Here is a 16,728-nt window from a genome sequence, read left to right on the forward strand (position 1 = left end):
ACATATTCTTCTTTCTATGGATGATGAAAAATAGTTAAGGTTGATAGCAAAAGATGAGGGATGCTCAACTAACAAATGGCAAATATATAAGCTAGCTAGTAACTGGAAATTAAGAGTATGCTAGTTTCTTTTGAATAATAATTAGAACTTTGTGGGCATCTCAATGATAACAGTTTAGTTTCTTATCTTGAACATCTAAAATCTGGTATTCCTCTGTGACAGGAATGTATTCAGCACTCAAGTTGCAGATGAGCATGCTAGTTACATTCCTCCTGTACTATGTGATTAGATAGGAACAGAAGCTTTAGGCCAACAGTGTTTGCTCAGTCTTTGAAAGATATAATTAAAGGAACAAGTATGTCAACAGATGCAGTTGGACCAGGAAGAGCAAACAAGTAGATTCATTTCTATCACAGTTCTCTTGTTGATTCAAGCAAGTTATGTCTTTAACTTAGAACAAGTCTGTTACAGACATTCCTACTTAGAATGTCATGTTTCTGACATGACTCTGCATACCAGGTCCTGTGCTTTGAGATCCTTCCACACCCTTAAAGATCAATGCAATAACCATCAGAAGTGAATTAAGGCAACTGAGAAGCAGCAAAGGAAATGCAACTTGGCTTTGGTTTGATTCATCAGCAATTGACATAACTAAACCTCTTTCCAAGGAGAAAGGAAGGCACCGGGGGCCCCCTACAGCATCTCTGCATGCAGATGTCACAGCACACAGGTGTGACTACAAATCCTATGGTCACTGCCTTACCGTTCCTCTTCTTCTGCTGTCTGATATGTATATTAGTTTTAAAAGGTATTTTCAAAGAGTGCAAGGCATTCTTTTTGGAACTGTTTATGATTGACTAGAATGGTGTTTTTTTAATAACAGAAGTGGATATAAAAGGAATAACACACAAAAAAAGCTGACTCAAGATTGGGTGGAACCAACTTAAAGAAAAGGACACTGCAAAAAAAAAAAAAACGAAGGACATTGTATGCTATATGGTGTCACACATTGTCCTTATTCATTTCCTTAAGATATTGGCACATCCTGTTTTTTATTAAATGATTGAAAATCATAAATATCTTCAAAAAGGCAAATGCTAAATGAAGAAAAAGCAAATCTGAAAATATGAACCTGTGAACCACATTTAAAGCAGTGAATTAAATTTAGGACAAACTCAAACCTTTAATGCTGATGTCATGAAAGTGCAGTGTCTAGGCAAAGTCTCCTAAGGAATAAGAATAGCACCCACCCTCTGCTGCAAAGAAAAGAGGAGGGTATTGCTAGAAAGGTGTCACTCAATTGTAAATCACTGAGTTCTAGCCATCATAAAATTAAACAAGACATATACAAATATTTAAATTCAGTTGATATTTATAGGTTAGGAAATCACGGATCTGTCAAAAGTGTCTTAGGAATGATTCTGAATCCCAGTTACTTTTGCTCAAGAAAATGAGAACATGCCAAACTAACCTGAGTGACAACCCTTCACCATATCAATACTGTGCCATAAACTATATTCCTAGAAGTCCCCAAACCTGTATTTTTACAAGTGTCTTTCCACCCAGCAAGCTCCAGTGTTCTGGTTCTGTTCTCAGACAACAGGCAGTCAAAATCAGTAGGGAGCAGAATTTTCAAGTGTTCCCTCTACCGTGAGGCATCTTCAGGGACTGAAGTCAAGGCCTGGGTTTCTTTTCTTTTGCTTTTGCTTGTTTTAGTGAAGAATTCGAAAACTGCAGTGGGCTCAATAATGACCCCTACTCTTGTCAGTTCTATTCCAACAAATTACTCAGAATATTAAGCTTGTGTCATTACTTTGGTTGGTAAAAAATAAATAGAATCTTGCCTACTTGCAGGTGTCAACTAGGATTCTTGGTTATTTGGCTTGGTTATTGCAGCACAACATTGAATCTGGATTGAGCCCTGTTTGTTTATTTTTTTTAAAAGAGTCATAATTAAGCTGTACATTATGAGCTAAGATACAAATCAATGGGGTTTAGCTGATGTTCAGTCTCACTAAAATTCTAATTCAATTGATGTATTAGGTAAAAATTGTACAGGTTACTTGGGGGGGTGTTCTCTTTTCCAGCACCAGGGACTAATTACAACCTTTAAAAAAAAATGGTGTGCGCAGATTAATCAAGCACGACTGTGAAAAAGGGGGTTTGGGTTTTTTTTTTTTTTTTTTTTTTTTTTTTTGCCAAACTTATTTTACAAACACTTTTTTTCTGATGCTAGCAATCCCTTAATTTTTTAGTTTTTAGCATTTTGCCTTTCAATATATATTGTTATTTTAAAGCCACACTGTCAAACTGCAGACAAGTAAAAGACATTCCCATTGTCTCCCTGGAGTTTTTTCTTTTACTTAAAAATGACTATAATAATCTTTTTCTTTCAAATTCATTTATTTCTTTATGGTCTCCAGATACTCAGTGTTTGTGTGGATATATATTCTATGTGATTCTTTGTGTGTGAAAAGAGAAATAATTGTCTAAAAAGGAACTTTGAGGAGAGACATTTTATGGAATTAAACATATGCTTAAGTAAGCAGGCTTCTGAGATGCAGATTTCATTCTACGAATAAAAGTCAGTGAAAGATTTAAAAATTCTTCTTTCTCATCACAACACCCCAAGTCAAGTCTGCAAATAAGCCTCTGCATCGATTTTCTGTACACGTCACCTCCAAATCTTAGTTTCATTATTGTTTGTGATCATTTGTTTTACCTAAAATCCTTTCCAACACTTTGAAAAACACAAAGAAACTCATAAGCAAATTCATAAACACTGATTTGAGATGAGACATGTTAAATATTGCTTTCTCTTTCTCTGTCTGACGGAGGACTGTGTGCACCTGAAACTTTGACAGTAACATCGTCCTGTTTGGATTTGTTCAACGCCTCCGATTCTCTGGGCGAATGGGTGGCTGATTTCTTCCTCCGTGCTCTCTCTCTCTTCCTTTCCTTGGCGAGGAGTCTATAATTAATAGCGTTGCCGATGAACAGCCAAATGCCTGATATCACCACGATTGCCCCACTGGCTATGTACATAAATTTATAGTCTTTAGTTTTATCAACCAATTTACCTATAAGACAGAGAACAATTTTAAGTGAGTCTGATAAAATGACAGCATCACAACTGGGAGAAACATTTTCAGACAAACTGTATTCCTTTTATTTAAATTAAAATCAAATCACACTTTAATATAGAAAATATTGTAGCTAATATTCCTATATATATCAAATTGGGACAAATATCAAAAGGATTGCCTTAGCAGTGTATCACATATATTAAAAACTATTTTTGCCAATAAAATAAGTGATCAAGTTAAAGTAGACATACATGTATTTGTATATTACTACTTAGGAATATGAGGCAAAATTTTGTATACAGGCATGTGGCTTCATATGTATTTAACTATAACGTTGCATCACATATTTTGAGATCATTATTTTCCCATGTTTCTTGGTTACTTTAATTTAATAATGGACATTTTCTAATATTTTGGAAGACCCGGTGGGCTTTTGTGTGGCTCGCTACTGGCTTTGCTGTGCTCATCACAGACGGAGCATTTACCTGTACTAAACTCCTGTGTCATGACTGTGAAGTGATCTCACCTTGTGGACTACAGATGCTTTTTTTACAAAACTGCTTCAATTCTTTAGTTATCAAAACAAGGCCCGGCTGCTTTCTTTTCTTTCATCTTCATTAAGACCCATTTTATTAAATATATGTGTGTGTTTCTGTGTGTATGTATTTGTATGCATGGATTTGTGTGTGCCCCTTTGAGGCCAGAAGAGGAGTTACAGACCATTGTGCGTTCCCTAAGGTGGGTGCTGGGAACTGAATTCTGGAAGAGCAGCAAGTACTTTTAACTGCTTGGCCATTTCTCTACTCCCCAGACTGTGAACTTTAGATGAGGCCACTTCACAGCTCACCCTTTAAATCAGGTTGTAGAGTGTTCTCACCCAATCTCTTCCATAGGTCGTATGCCACTTTGGAAGTTAAACACCTTGGTTTTATTGAATCTGGAAGTTAACCTGGAAGAATTCCTTGGTCCCAATGAATTAAAACTAGCCTGGTGCCACTAAAGCTAAAGGCTAGCTGACATTACGCCTTTTTTTTTTTTTTGAGCTCATGCTTAGTTTTTCCTTTTATTTATGAAAGCATTGTTTTCTTAATAACTCCTAAGGACAAACGTTGATGTGAAGAATTCATAACTGTGATGTAGACAAGTGCCTCAGTCCCCATGCAAACTGACTAAAATATAGTTAGCACTAAGTGGAGCCACTTGAAATATTTGCCCACTTGAGAACAATTTTCTGGTTTAATCATGAACGGTTGCCTATGTCTATTTGCACTAAAACACCCACCACCTAAGGCCTTTGTGCTTCACACTGGCAGAGAGGCACACAATACCACTAAGGCCTGACAACGACTTGCATGTCTTTCTAATCATTAGAGAATAAAGGATGGAATGTCAATGGTAGCCTTAAGACTGAAGAGAAAATGAATTTCCCATCTTCACCGAAGCTTCTTTATGTTCTAAAGAAAACAGCTGAACAACTGACTATAGAAGGATGAGAAATTGATATCAGCAAGGCTTTGAGTGCCAGGCGGGCGGACTAAACCCAGGTGAAAGAGTTTCCATTCCATGTTCATTACACATATACAAGGATCGTTAGAGATTACAACAGCGACCATCAGCATCACCACCACCCCATCATCAAAAACGCTTAAAATCTAACACAGAAGCTTATTTTAAATTAAATCATGCATGTAATGCATTTGCCATTTGCCTTTGTATTTTAAGTTTAAGTTGTGGAACTATCTGTCATAGTTTCCTTCCAGGCGTGCTCTCAAATATATTTCTAAAGGAAGCCACAAAACAATCCTTACAAAAATCAACAAAAACCCAGTGTTTCTATTGTAGCAATTTTACCCTTTTTTTTCTCCCCCTTTCTGTCTTATCTTTCTCTGTCCTTCTCCCTTCCTTCTCTCGTTCTTGCATCTTACTTTCTTTCCTCCTTTTCTTCCTTTCTTCCTTCATTTCTTTCTTTTCTTCTATTTTGGGTTTGTTTTTCATGACAGTTTTTCTAAGTAGTTTTGATTGTACTGGAACTTGCTTTTTATAGACCAGGCCTGCCTTGAACTCAGGCCTGCCTCTTCCTCCTGAGTGCTGGCATCAAAGGTGTATGCTACCACCACTGGCTATGTTTTTCTTTTGTTAATAAAAAAAAAATCAGGCTATTTTTTCAACTTTTTGATGTGATGGTAATACATGAATCTGATTTCCTCAGTAGGAATTTTAGAATATATACTTCTATAGACAACTTAGAAACCATTTCACATATTAAAAGTCTACATGTGGTCTTCATCACTTATGAATATGTAACAGATATTATTTACTCAAAACACTAAACCTGAATGCATTTTCTTTATCTTTGCATTCTGTATCAATGATATAAAAGTTAGCTACCTTAGGCAAAAACTCAAACCAACATAGCTAATGGTTAATAATCATAAAGACCCAGATTCTAATCCTTTCAGGATAATATTTTATATTTTTGCTCATTTCTATGTAAGCAAAATATGAATCTGTTCATCAAAAAACAGTCACACTTTATTCTTGTGATATATTCTTAAATAATAAAATAATTGATGCACATAAAAATCCTGAAGTTATGCTAACCATAAATCTTATATAAGCTCATAATTTTCTAAGTCCAAGATTTTGAGTGAAAATTTCAAGTACAAAACCTCTCCAGTCTTCTATACAACTAGAGTTAGTCAAAGCCACATTAATCACTGCAAAGAAATACTTCTTCATATATATTTAGGTTATTCTTAAATATTCTTACCAGCTAGAGGAGGGCCTAGAAGAACGGGGCAACACTCCATAATGGTGACAAGTCCCACGGCACTGGAAAACCTGGCGGGTCCAACAAGGTCCATGAGAGTTTCAAAGAGGACACTGCTAACACTTCCAAATCCAAAACCAAAGACTATAGAGTAGGCCACCAATGCTGCGTAGGTGTCTGCCAGGGGGCAGAGGAGATGGCATACGCCAGTGAATATAACTGCAAAGCTGAAGAAGTACTGGATGCGTGGACGAACTAACTTGGAATTGGCTATTAATCCTCCACAAGGTCGAGCAAACATATCCACAAAAGCCATCACAGACAGCAACAAAGCTGAGTTATATTCATCCACTCCTTTGTCTTTAGCATATGGAGCCAAGAATATAATAGGGGCAAAAAACCCTAGAAACATAATGACATTTCCAGACAGGTAGATCAAAAATCCTCTATGCTTAAAAAGGCTGAAATCTAAAAATTTATTAATTTTTTCTGCTGTCGATTCCTTACTGACTTTCTTCATAGTTTCATCGTGTCTTGAACCAACCTTACTTTTAGACTTCGACTGACGTGTACTTTGCTGGACAGGTCTCATGAGGCATCCAGCCACACAGGAGTGCAAAAATATGCCTCCCAAAATCAAGAAGCTCCCCTTCCAGCCGTAACTGTTAAATAGATACTGATTAAAGGGAGCCAGCGAGCTTAAGAAAACAGGACTTCCAGCCATGGCCAAGCCGCTTGCCATGGGCCGTCTCCTATAGAAGTATTTTCCGAGTATTGTTAAGGCTGGTTGCAGGTTGAATGCTAATCCTATACCTAAAATAGAAAACAAAGGGGGAAAGAAAACACAAGCATATTATATCACTCTCCAAAGAAATTCCTCAAAATGTGCACTATACAGAATAAGAGAGACTGGTAGCAGTGGATTCCAATCTTTGCGGATTACAAGTGGAAATATAATTGTACAAAAAACTAAATTGGTTTTCATAAAAAAACATAGTAAGAATGTTTTCAGAGCCCTTTATTTTAAAGAAGTAAGATGGGAAACTACTGAGGTATGACAGAGATACAACAGAATAGGCTACAGCAAAAATTAATTATGAATTCTTAACCAGAATCATATAATCTCACAGATAAATTAACCCCTTCCTTCGCACACAGGCTTATATGCAAATAAACAGGCTCTATTCACTTCTAGTGAGAATGCAGATAACTCTGTTAGTGCAGTGGAATGGTGCACAAACTACAAGACTCCCAATTTTCAACCATCTTCTACCTCCCCATAAACATTCCTGTCAACACCATGTCATAATAAAACAGAGAAATAAGTTTACCCCATTATTTCATTCCACATCCATCTCATTCTAAATTGAGCATCTAGAGATGGGTTGAATAAAAATATTTTTGGAATATATTTGATTTTAGGGAGTTTTAGTTGATTCTTTGGGGCCAAGAGCCCACCATGAAATCCGTGGCAGTGCTGGTCCCACCTTTGAGAGACAAATTCCTTCCTTCAGATCACCCAGACATGACAGTATTCAGCTGCATGTATGAATCTTTCTTTTATAAACAGACAAATTGACTTATGTAAACCATCTTCATTGCAACATTAGCATTGGGACTATTCTATTTGTAAAGGACTCTTGAGGTAAGAATCCTTTAGCCTACTAATTTGAATGAATTGAAACCATGTTGCTAAACGGTTAAGAACTCAACTCTGCACTACACAACACTAAGTCCATCTCTTGATGAAATAAACTTTCCCTCAAAGCTGTGGAAGGAGTCAAAACTATAATTTAGGGAAAACAGGCTGCGGCCCTCCCACTTTCTTTCAAGCACACCACTGAGATATGCAGACTGGGAATAATGAGACTGATTCCTGTCAGCTTATGGAGAGGCGGTTTGTAAGCAGAGGAGCTGAACTAAAAACCCAGGGATCAGATTTAATTTATCTTTCTTCATTTTCTCCCTGATAAAAGTGGAGAACATTTGTTTTTAAATGTTATGTCAAGAAAAGTGATACACCAGTGACAGTGGGACCCAAACACATGAAATGGTTTTGGAATAGGAAGAGTGTCAGTGTATAGGTATGTTCTAGCATAGGAACATCAAAACCATGACCTCTTTAGTACACCATCGCTCTCTTCTCAGCTGAGATAGAAGATAGTTAGGACATAAGGGACATATGGATATCCTCTCCACAACAGCGATGCTGAGCTCCGATATGTTATGCTTAGATTTAGATGAGAGCAGAACCCGGCTCACCTCCAATTAAGCCAATTGTGAGGTAAAGTTGTATCACACTGTTACTGAAGGAAGCCAAGATCATTCCGGTACAGCACAGCAACCCTCCAGTTATCACCACTGGCCGGCTGCCATAGTTGTTCACCAAGACACTACTGACAGGACCTGAGGTAGAAAAGTGATAAAGAAATATTAGTTGAGGGGGACAAAGACTTATCCTTAATATGTCTTTGTTCTAAATGCCAGGAAAGTGCAGTTTAGCAATCAAGACAGATTAGTTCATGTGTGGTAAAATTGGGACTGTCACGTAGACTGGTTTGTTTTTAACTTTTAGTTTTGCATTACTTTTTTTTTTGAGACAGAAGTCTCAAATTCTTAGCAAAAGGGTGATCCTTCTGTCCCAAAGTCCTGATTATCTGGGACTAAAGGAAAGTATCACCATTAGTAAAGCTGATGAGTTACTTTCTTTCATTTACTACATAAAAATTTATTTTGTTTTAGTGTGCTATGAAGTGTGTGTCTCTGTGTGTGTGTGTGTGTCTAGTGTGTGTGTCTGTGTGTGTGTATGTTTGTGTTTGTATTAAGGTTAGGAGAGGTTAATTAGATTCCATAGAGTTAGTATTACAGCTGCCAAATGCAGGTGATGGAAACCAAACTTAGGTCTTTGCAAGAGCAGCAAGTACTTTTAGCTGCTGAACCCACTGCTCGGATCCCTGGTAAGAATTTTTTAAAACCACATTATAAAAACACACTAAAATAAATTGGAAACATTTAATATGTATAGTTTTTAAAACTGATACCAATCAAATGGAATGCAAAAGTTTTCAACGGAACACAGCTAAACAGGCCTCAAGCATCTCTCCAATGGTAGTAAACACACATTACAAAAATCCCAGAATTATATACAGCTTTGGCCTGCATTTCAGAAATAATGTGTGTGTAGGTATATAAGTCATTAACTGGAGCTCACGTTGTTAGGTACACTCAGATATAGTTTTTCTTTAATACCATATTTTATTGACTCTTATTTTTGCTAATATTTTATTCTTAAAATTATGTGTGTTCAGTGCATACATGTATGTGTGCATATGTTTATGCACATGTGTGTATGTGTGTGTGGGCATATGTGAACATGAACATATGCATGCATAGGTATAAACATGTCAGTGCTGATGCCTTCAGAGGTCATAACAGGTTATCAGGTTCCCTGGGCTGCAATGCCTTGAAGCTATCTTTCAGGCCCACATTTCCTTCATTTAAGATTCTGATTGTGGTTAGTCCACAGCAACCACAACCCCACTAGTATAGCTATCACATTATACACGCTTAGGTTATATATTACATTCCATGATTTACAAGACCATGAATAATCACTCACACGTTAACCATATGAAACACACTTTAACCATATGAAAATGAATACTGACTTTGCCCCAAAGTTCTTTGTGTGACCCGTTCTCTTAATGACATGTAAGCAACAGCATGAAAGCTTACAGAATGAGGTCAGCTCCTTGGAGGAAGCTGCCTGAGGTAAGAGGTAATCCTACCTCCCCGGCAAAGAGAACTCTGAGGCCTGAGTCTGAGACTCAAAGGAAGGAGTTTCAGGAATAACTTACAGAATTTATTTAACATATATTTCCAATACATTTGGGTGGGTGTACATGCAAATAAAAACACTTGGGAATAATTAAGATCATTAATATCATGCATATTTAATTAACTGCAGGAACGCTGTTTTAGGAGTTATAAAATAGAATTTCTGAATATTAAAGCATTGTGTTTTACTTGTGTAGACAGCATTTACTTTGCTGTCTTGCAAAATACTAATGCAACTTAATAAGTGAACGCACGTGATGAAAGTCGTCTTTCTACAATCTGCCGGTGAAGAAACAATTTCCTTTGACATCTCTTCCGTACCTGAAAATTACATTTCACCTGCTACTAGGAGTACTGCTTTATGGAAAATAAATACAACATTAGGTCAGAATTGTCAGTCAAAATCAGATCTAAAAAAATAATTTTTTTCCAATGCTTCAGGACAGGGTTTCTCTGAGTAGCTTTGGAGCCTGTCCTAGAACTGCCTTTACAGACCAGGCTGGCCTTGAATCACAAAGATCCACCTGCCTCTGCTTCCCGAGTACTGGGATTAAAGGCGTGCACCACCACCACCCTCATAAAAAATAAATTTTTAACCTATAGTACAATTTCAAATTTTGCTGAATTTGATCATATTGTATTTTAAAATATTTATGTGGCTAAAGTTAACATATATTGAAATTCAGTTACCATTATGTTTACATTCTTTCAGTAAATATAATTAGTTACCATGTAATCTTCAAATGAGATAACTAAAAAAATATAAAATCTTATATTTAAAGTAGTAGACAAGATAACATTTTTAAAAGACCTTATGGAATACATGCACTTCCAAAACTGCTGAGAAAAAAGAGTAAAGGGAAATGATTACAAGAAATGAGAAAATCACAATTATGTGCTTGGTATGGTAAAGATTACTTGAGGACATAAGAACAAAATAATTACACATTATATAATACTTAATATGGTCCTATTATCTAGAATCTCTTTTGGAAGGCACATACCAGAATTAAAAAACTTTGAGTGGAAAAAAAATCACTAATAAAGTAAGTCTTATTTTTGCTAGAAAAGGATTACAAATTGGGTTATATCGTACAGAATATAGTCATACAGAATATCATTTAACTAAGGCACACAGAACATCCATTGTATCTTGACTGAAATCTTTGTAGAAATGATAGAAGGAACACAAGCATCACTCACTGTTGCCTTGACTTTCTTTAAGTAATAGTAGCAAATGACAAAGGAGGCATTGGATGAGATGGACACAACCCATGGGTGTAGATATAAAAATAATTAAATATAAGAATAAATTTGTCATGATTAATTATTAAACTCGGGTATAGATGATGATTCATAAAGGTATTTTTCCTCTTTTCTCAAAAGTAGTTAACTGACTCAATTTAACTAAGCTTCATTGGATTCAGTTAACTTCATCATTGATTAAGCTGATAAAGTTGATTAAGTTGGATAAAGCCAACTGACTCATGTAAAGAACAACGTAATAAGGGAAGCACGCTATAATATAGGAAAGGAAACAATGAATGTACTTTTATGAAGGACGATATGTATTATGATAGACAGTAAACACATGATCTATGGTGTTCACCAATTATTAGGACCAACAAACTGATACATTCTTGGCTCTTAAATTGCAGACTCCATTTTCTGTGTGGTGATTGAACAATGCATGGATAAAGTACATAATTAATGACTATATTCATCAGTATATTTGCTTAGATTGCACAAATACAACCTTGCACTTAAGCCATGAATCGCAATTTAACTTTTAATATACGACAAACAATTATACATCTGTACCCATTGGTTGAGTCAATCGTATCCAATATGTCTGTACCCATAGGTTATGTCAATCTCATCCAATGCTTCCTTTGCCATTTGCTACTATTAATTAAGGAGAGCCATGATGACAGTGAGTGATGCCTGTGTTCCTTCTATCATTTCTACAAAGCTTTCAGTCAAGATATAATGAAAGTTCTAACCTTAATGAACTAATTTTATGTTAAACTCTGCACTTTAGTTAAATGATATTCTGTGTGGGTATATTTATATAACTCATCTGTAATCCTTTTCTAGCAAAAATAAAATTTATTAGTGATCCTTTCAGAAATAGCCCATAATCTTTTCTTCTTAAAATTAGCACTTAGGGAATTCATAAAGTATTCTTGATTTGTAGGAGCTATGAGTAGATTTTCAAGGTATGATATAAATTAAGATTTTTTTATGGAAAGAATCCATAAATGCTCACTAATAGCCAGAAGAGACATTGAAAGTAATCCCCACCACCAAGAGGCACATCTCTTCAATATATTAACAGTTTGGTTTATTATAAAAAAAAAAAGAAAGAGGAAGATGGAAGAACAGCAGACATTCTCATGATACAGAGTATTTCTTAGCTATCAATTGGCTCTGTAACCAAAAGTGTTCCTTTTTCAACAGTCTTAGGACTGCTTACATCCTAAATGTACTTATTTATTTTCTTTTTGTCAGTAAGTCTTAATGTTTAAAATCAGTGTATTCTTTATGTAATAACACTGCTTAATATACATTGAACATATGGTTATTAGTTACATATAACATATATTTAGTAGATATGATATATATATTATGTGTATTTTATAATTATTAGTCATATCAGTGATGAACAGTCCCATCTGCAGAGTTATACCTGACTCCATACCTAAACAGCATAAAGGCAACATTCATTAAAATATTTCTACTTGATAGTCAGGTTCATAGACAGACAGACAGACAGACAGACACACACACACACACACACATACACACACAGTCATACACAAAGGGTGGGTATAAAAATAACTTTTATTTCCAAAACACAAGAAGATTAGATTGCATGCTTATAAGACAGGTCCAGACATGAGTCTGTGTGATACTCATTTCTAAACAATATCAGAATTACAGAAACTGGCCACTTCCATGAAATTGCAATAATAAAGATCATGAGAGAATAGTATAGGCCTCACAGCATGCTACGAGTCTCTGCCCATTCTCAGAGGTCCTGTAGCACCAATAGATGTTAGCATACACAACAAAAGTGGATTTCTTCTCACTTCATGTGTCATACTTATGCATTTATTATAAATTTTTACAGGTAGCTGCCATATCCTATTATTAGTTAACTGCGATTACGATTATGCCTTCCAGACAGTGTGCTAAGATTTGTAAAGGCAGTATTCCATAGACTTGCCATGGCAATTTCATGACTGAACTGCCTAACAAAACCTAACTGTTAATGAAATTGAGGTGCAAACACTTTGATTTCTTTATGGGTTTCTCAATATTAGGTAGTAAAATGTAGATTGAGTCAGGGACATTTGACAACAGAACTGTTTTAACTAATGTGCCAAGAATATTCAATAGGATGGATTTAAGACAACTAGACATGTTTGCTTTCTGTGTGGAATCTTGTCTGACATGGGGGAATATACAGAATTCCCTCATTGGTAATGGGATAGCTAAACCAGTTTAGTCTGTGAAAATAGTGTGTGTGTGTGTGTGTGTGTGTGTGTGTGTGTGTGTGTATCTCACAATTACCACCTTTTACAAACGTAATGCTCACTTCAGGGAGTCTGGAGTTTTGGTACACACTAAATGGTACACACCAGCAAAAAAATGCCTTTGTGACCAGCTCACTAATAAAAGCACTAAACACCAACCCTCTAATTAGTTTCCTGGTACACAAGTCTTCATGACTTTTGTCACAACGATTTCTGGGAAAATGAGACAGTGTGACTCCATAGAAATAAAGGAGAGTCTGGTAAGTTTGGACCTGATATTCTCTCTACCTACCCATTGGCTCTCCCTTTCCTGGTTTGATTTCATGTGTTCACTGTAATATACTAAGGCCACAAAAAAGAATTAGCCTCACACGTTAGGTGAGTCTTGTGAAACTTGATACTTTTGAGTGAATCATTGAAGCAGAAAATTGTATCAGGGACGCTGAATGCAGCTGTTCTTCCCATAGCAAAGGTCAGATATGATCTACATATACAAACAAGCCTATTTCATACACTATTGTGTTTTGGAAACACAGGCTCAACATTCTTGCTCCTCTTTTCTTTTCCTCTACATAAGTAACAGTACATGATAAATTCTAAGAGAAAATTTGGAGTGCAAAATAATAAATGTTTCAAAAAACATACTTGATCAAACCTACAGCCAGGAACTGGAACTGAGCATCAATTGGAGTGTTATGAAATTTTATACACACCATAAACACTAACAGAAGAAATGATAAAATATTGTAATTTATTTTTATATGCTATATTTCAAATTTGAACTTGTGACGTCCTGTCAAATGAAATGGAAAAGCAAAACTGTACAAGATTCCAAGAAGTTACTTGGTTATAGAAAAGTACCTAAGTTCACTACAGTAGTATTTTAAAACTAACAACAGCTTTTTTATTTGCTATATTTTTCAAAGCGGTATTTTGAATTAGGAAGTGTTATTATTTTAATTTAGACAGAAGATAGACCCTTATCCATTTCTTTGCCTTATGTTTATTTTGCGAAGGTTTTGTGATTAAAATCTCCCTTTCTGCCTCTCCATGTAGGCTTCCACTTGAGAATAAACATGCGGGAATATTCCTAGGCGGACACCACTGCTTTTATTTACAGTGAACAGGATGAAAACATTGCACACGGGAATCATGTTCAGTGACCACGGTCCTCACTGGTGACTCTCCCATTTGATTCACTGGCAGTCACCCTCATTTGTGTTAGCTGAAGGCACCAGAGTGCACTGACTTACATTCAGTGAGCATTTCAAGTGCCCGAATAAGGTGGGGATATTTTAATGAGGGCTTTGAGTAACTGTAGATACCAAGGAAAGGGATTAACATGGTATGTAATATCTGATACATAAAGGGACAGGGGTCCTGGAGGACAAGATGCTCCAGAGCCATCCCTTGTATTCATTCCCTTTGTTCTCTCTCTTCTCTCTGTCTCTGCTTCTCTATTTTCTCTATTTCCCTCTCTCCCCCTCTCTTTCTCCTTCTGCCTCTCTCTATCTCTGACATCTATATGAACTAGGTATATACATTTCTCTTTCTGGGTGTGGATTATCAAACTTTGACTAGTGTCTAAAATTTTAAAACTTGAGAAAAGATAATATTCTAAAATTATATCTAATATATGCCTTTATCTTTCATTAAATTTGAAGACTAGTAATAACATCTATTAAAAGTAACTGTTTAAACTATTATCATATATTTTATAAATCAGTATTGTCCTTTATACCCTCACTTGATGAGGTATAATCATATAATTTCTTTTTTTGGTGTCTATTTTACAAATAATTCTCAGATGCATTTAAAATATTTATTTGAATCTAACAGAAAATAAATGTATAAATGTAATATAACTAAAGAATTTGCAAATAGGTTTCCACTTTTGGTAATTAAGTTACAAGAAGCCATTTTCAAACACATTGAATGAGGTAAGATTGAATTGCTACAGTAGTCTCAAATACATACTTGAAACATATGACAAAATAAAATTTTAATCACGAATAATTCTTTGACAAATGCATGTGTTTCCTTCAGCTACCATAACAGAACATCAGACTATAGCGGTATATTATGTGTGTTTTAGTACATAAAGCTTGCCTGAAGATCAGAGAGCAAAGCAGCCACACTAGTCAGCTGTACAGGCCAAGGAGTTGTGGTACACACCTTTAACCCCAAGCCTCAGGAAACAAAGGCAGAGGGATCTCTGTTCATTCAAGTCTACCCTGAGCTACACAAGATGGAATCTGTCCTAAAAGAGAAACAGAGCTTGCGCAAATGGGATCCTAGTACTTGGGATGGCATGTCTTTAATCCCAGCAGTAGGGGGGTAGAGACAGGAGTCATATGGCTGGGAAGAGAGAGGAATATAAAGGTGAAGAGACAGGAACTCATAGGAATGTGGAGTGTAGAGTGTGCAATCTTCAGCACTTGTGGAGACAGGATCTCGCCCATTTTTGGTCTGAGGTAGTGGTAAGAGCCATTGGCTGGCTGCTTTGTTTTCTGATCTCTATGTTGTACCCCAATATCTGTCTCTAGGTTTTTATTATCCATGCTATACTAGACACTTTGTGGTTTAAGAGCTGAAATTTATTTCTACAGATAGGAAGTTCTGAGTATGAACAAAGTGCATTTCATCCCGAGTCCTCTTTGCACCGTCACTCTGTGTGTCCATATGTAGACACCAGGAGATAGAAGCACCCTGGTGTCTCATAAGAATACTCTTCCTTTCAGTTTAGAACTCCAAATATACAGCCTCTTAGGTTTTCTTAGGAACTTCATTTTCATATATCACCATATGGAGGTTGGGATTATCAAAAGAAATTTGTAGGAAAAAAAATCTTTAATAACAATACAGGTATGCATATTAATTTCTCTAACTTTAAAATTTTGATTTTGATTTTGTGAAAATGCATGTTTGCATGGATATATCCATGTGCACCCTCTGGGCATGTACAGTACCTGCAGAACCATAAGACACCATCAGAGCCTGGATCTGCAGTTTCAGGAGGTTGTGAGCACGTGGGGGCCGGGAACTGAACCTATGTCCTCTGCTGGAACAGCAGAACTCTTAATATCAGAATCATCTCCCAAGCTTCACCTTCCCTATCTATATTTTCACAGAGAGACAATTGTAGGAGAGTGGTTTTGGCGGGTCGTTACAAATAATTTTTACTGTGTCATTAATTTTTGGTAAGTTAAAGACTTGATTGATATAAAATAAACTTTCTTGATTGACCTCAAAGTATGAATTAAACAATTATTTAGCAAGTTCTTTATGAAAACAATACAAAAGAAAAGTTTGGATCTGCTTACCTACTAATAATGAATACATATTTAGGTTAAAAAGAACTCAGACTAGGGAAGACATCCTAGTGATCAATGTATAATTCTTTGATAATTCTCTCTTTTGTTAAAATTGCCTATAACACTATTATATAATTCTACTGGAATAGAAGATGTGGGTTCTTGTAGCCTACAATATTTTC

The 16,728-nt window shown here is 35.9% G+C and overlaps 1 protein-coding gene across 2 annotated transcripts in view; it reads right to left on the reverse strand.

Moving 5' to 3' along the window:
• Positions 1–2,384: 2,384 nt before the first annotated feature.
• Slc16a7 (solute carrier family 16 member 7) overlaps positions 2,385–16,728 on the reverse strand; it is a 147,990-nt gene continuing 133,646 nt past the window's right edge. For both annotated transcript variants that reach the window (XM_005357944.3, XM_013350296.2), the window contains 3 exons: positions 8,119–8,262; positions 5,857–6,669; positions 2,385–3,080 (listed from right to left, as the gene is read on the reverse strand). In XM_005357944.3, the coding sequence (XP_005358001.1) occupies positions 2,803–3,080; positions 5,857–6,669; positions 8,119–8,262 (1,235 nt within the window). In that variant the 3' untranslated portion in view covers positions 2,385–2,802. The remainder of the gene's footprint in view (positions 3,081–5,856; positions 6,670–8,118; positions 8,263–16,728) is intronic.

This window comes from Microtus ochrogaster, chromosome 24 (genome assembly GCF_000317375.1).
Source record: "Microtus ochrogaster isolate Prairie Vole_2 chromosome 24, MicOch1.0, whole genome shotgun sequence".
Lineage (NCBI taxonomy): Eukaryota > Metazoa > Chordata > Mammalia > Rodentia > Cricetidae > Microtus > Microtus ochrogaster.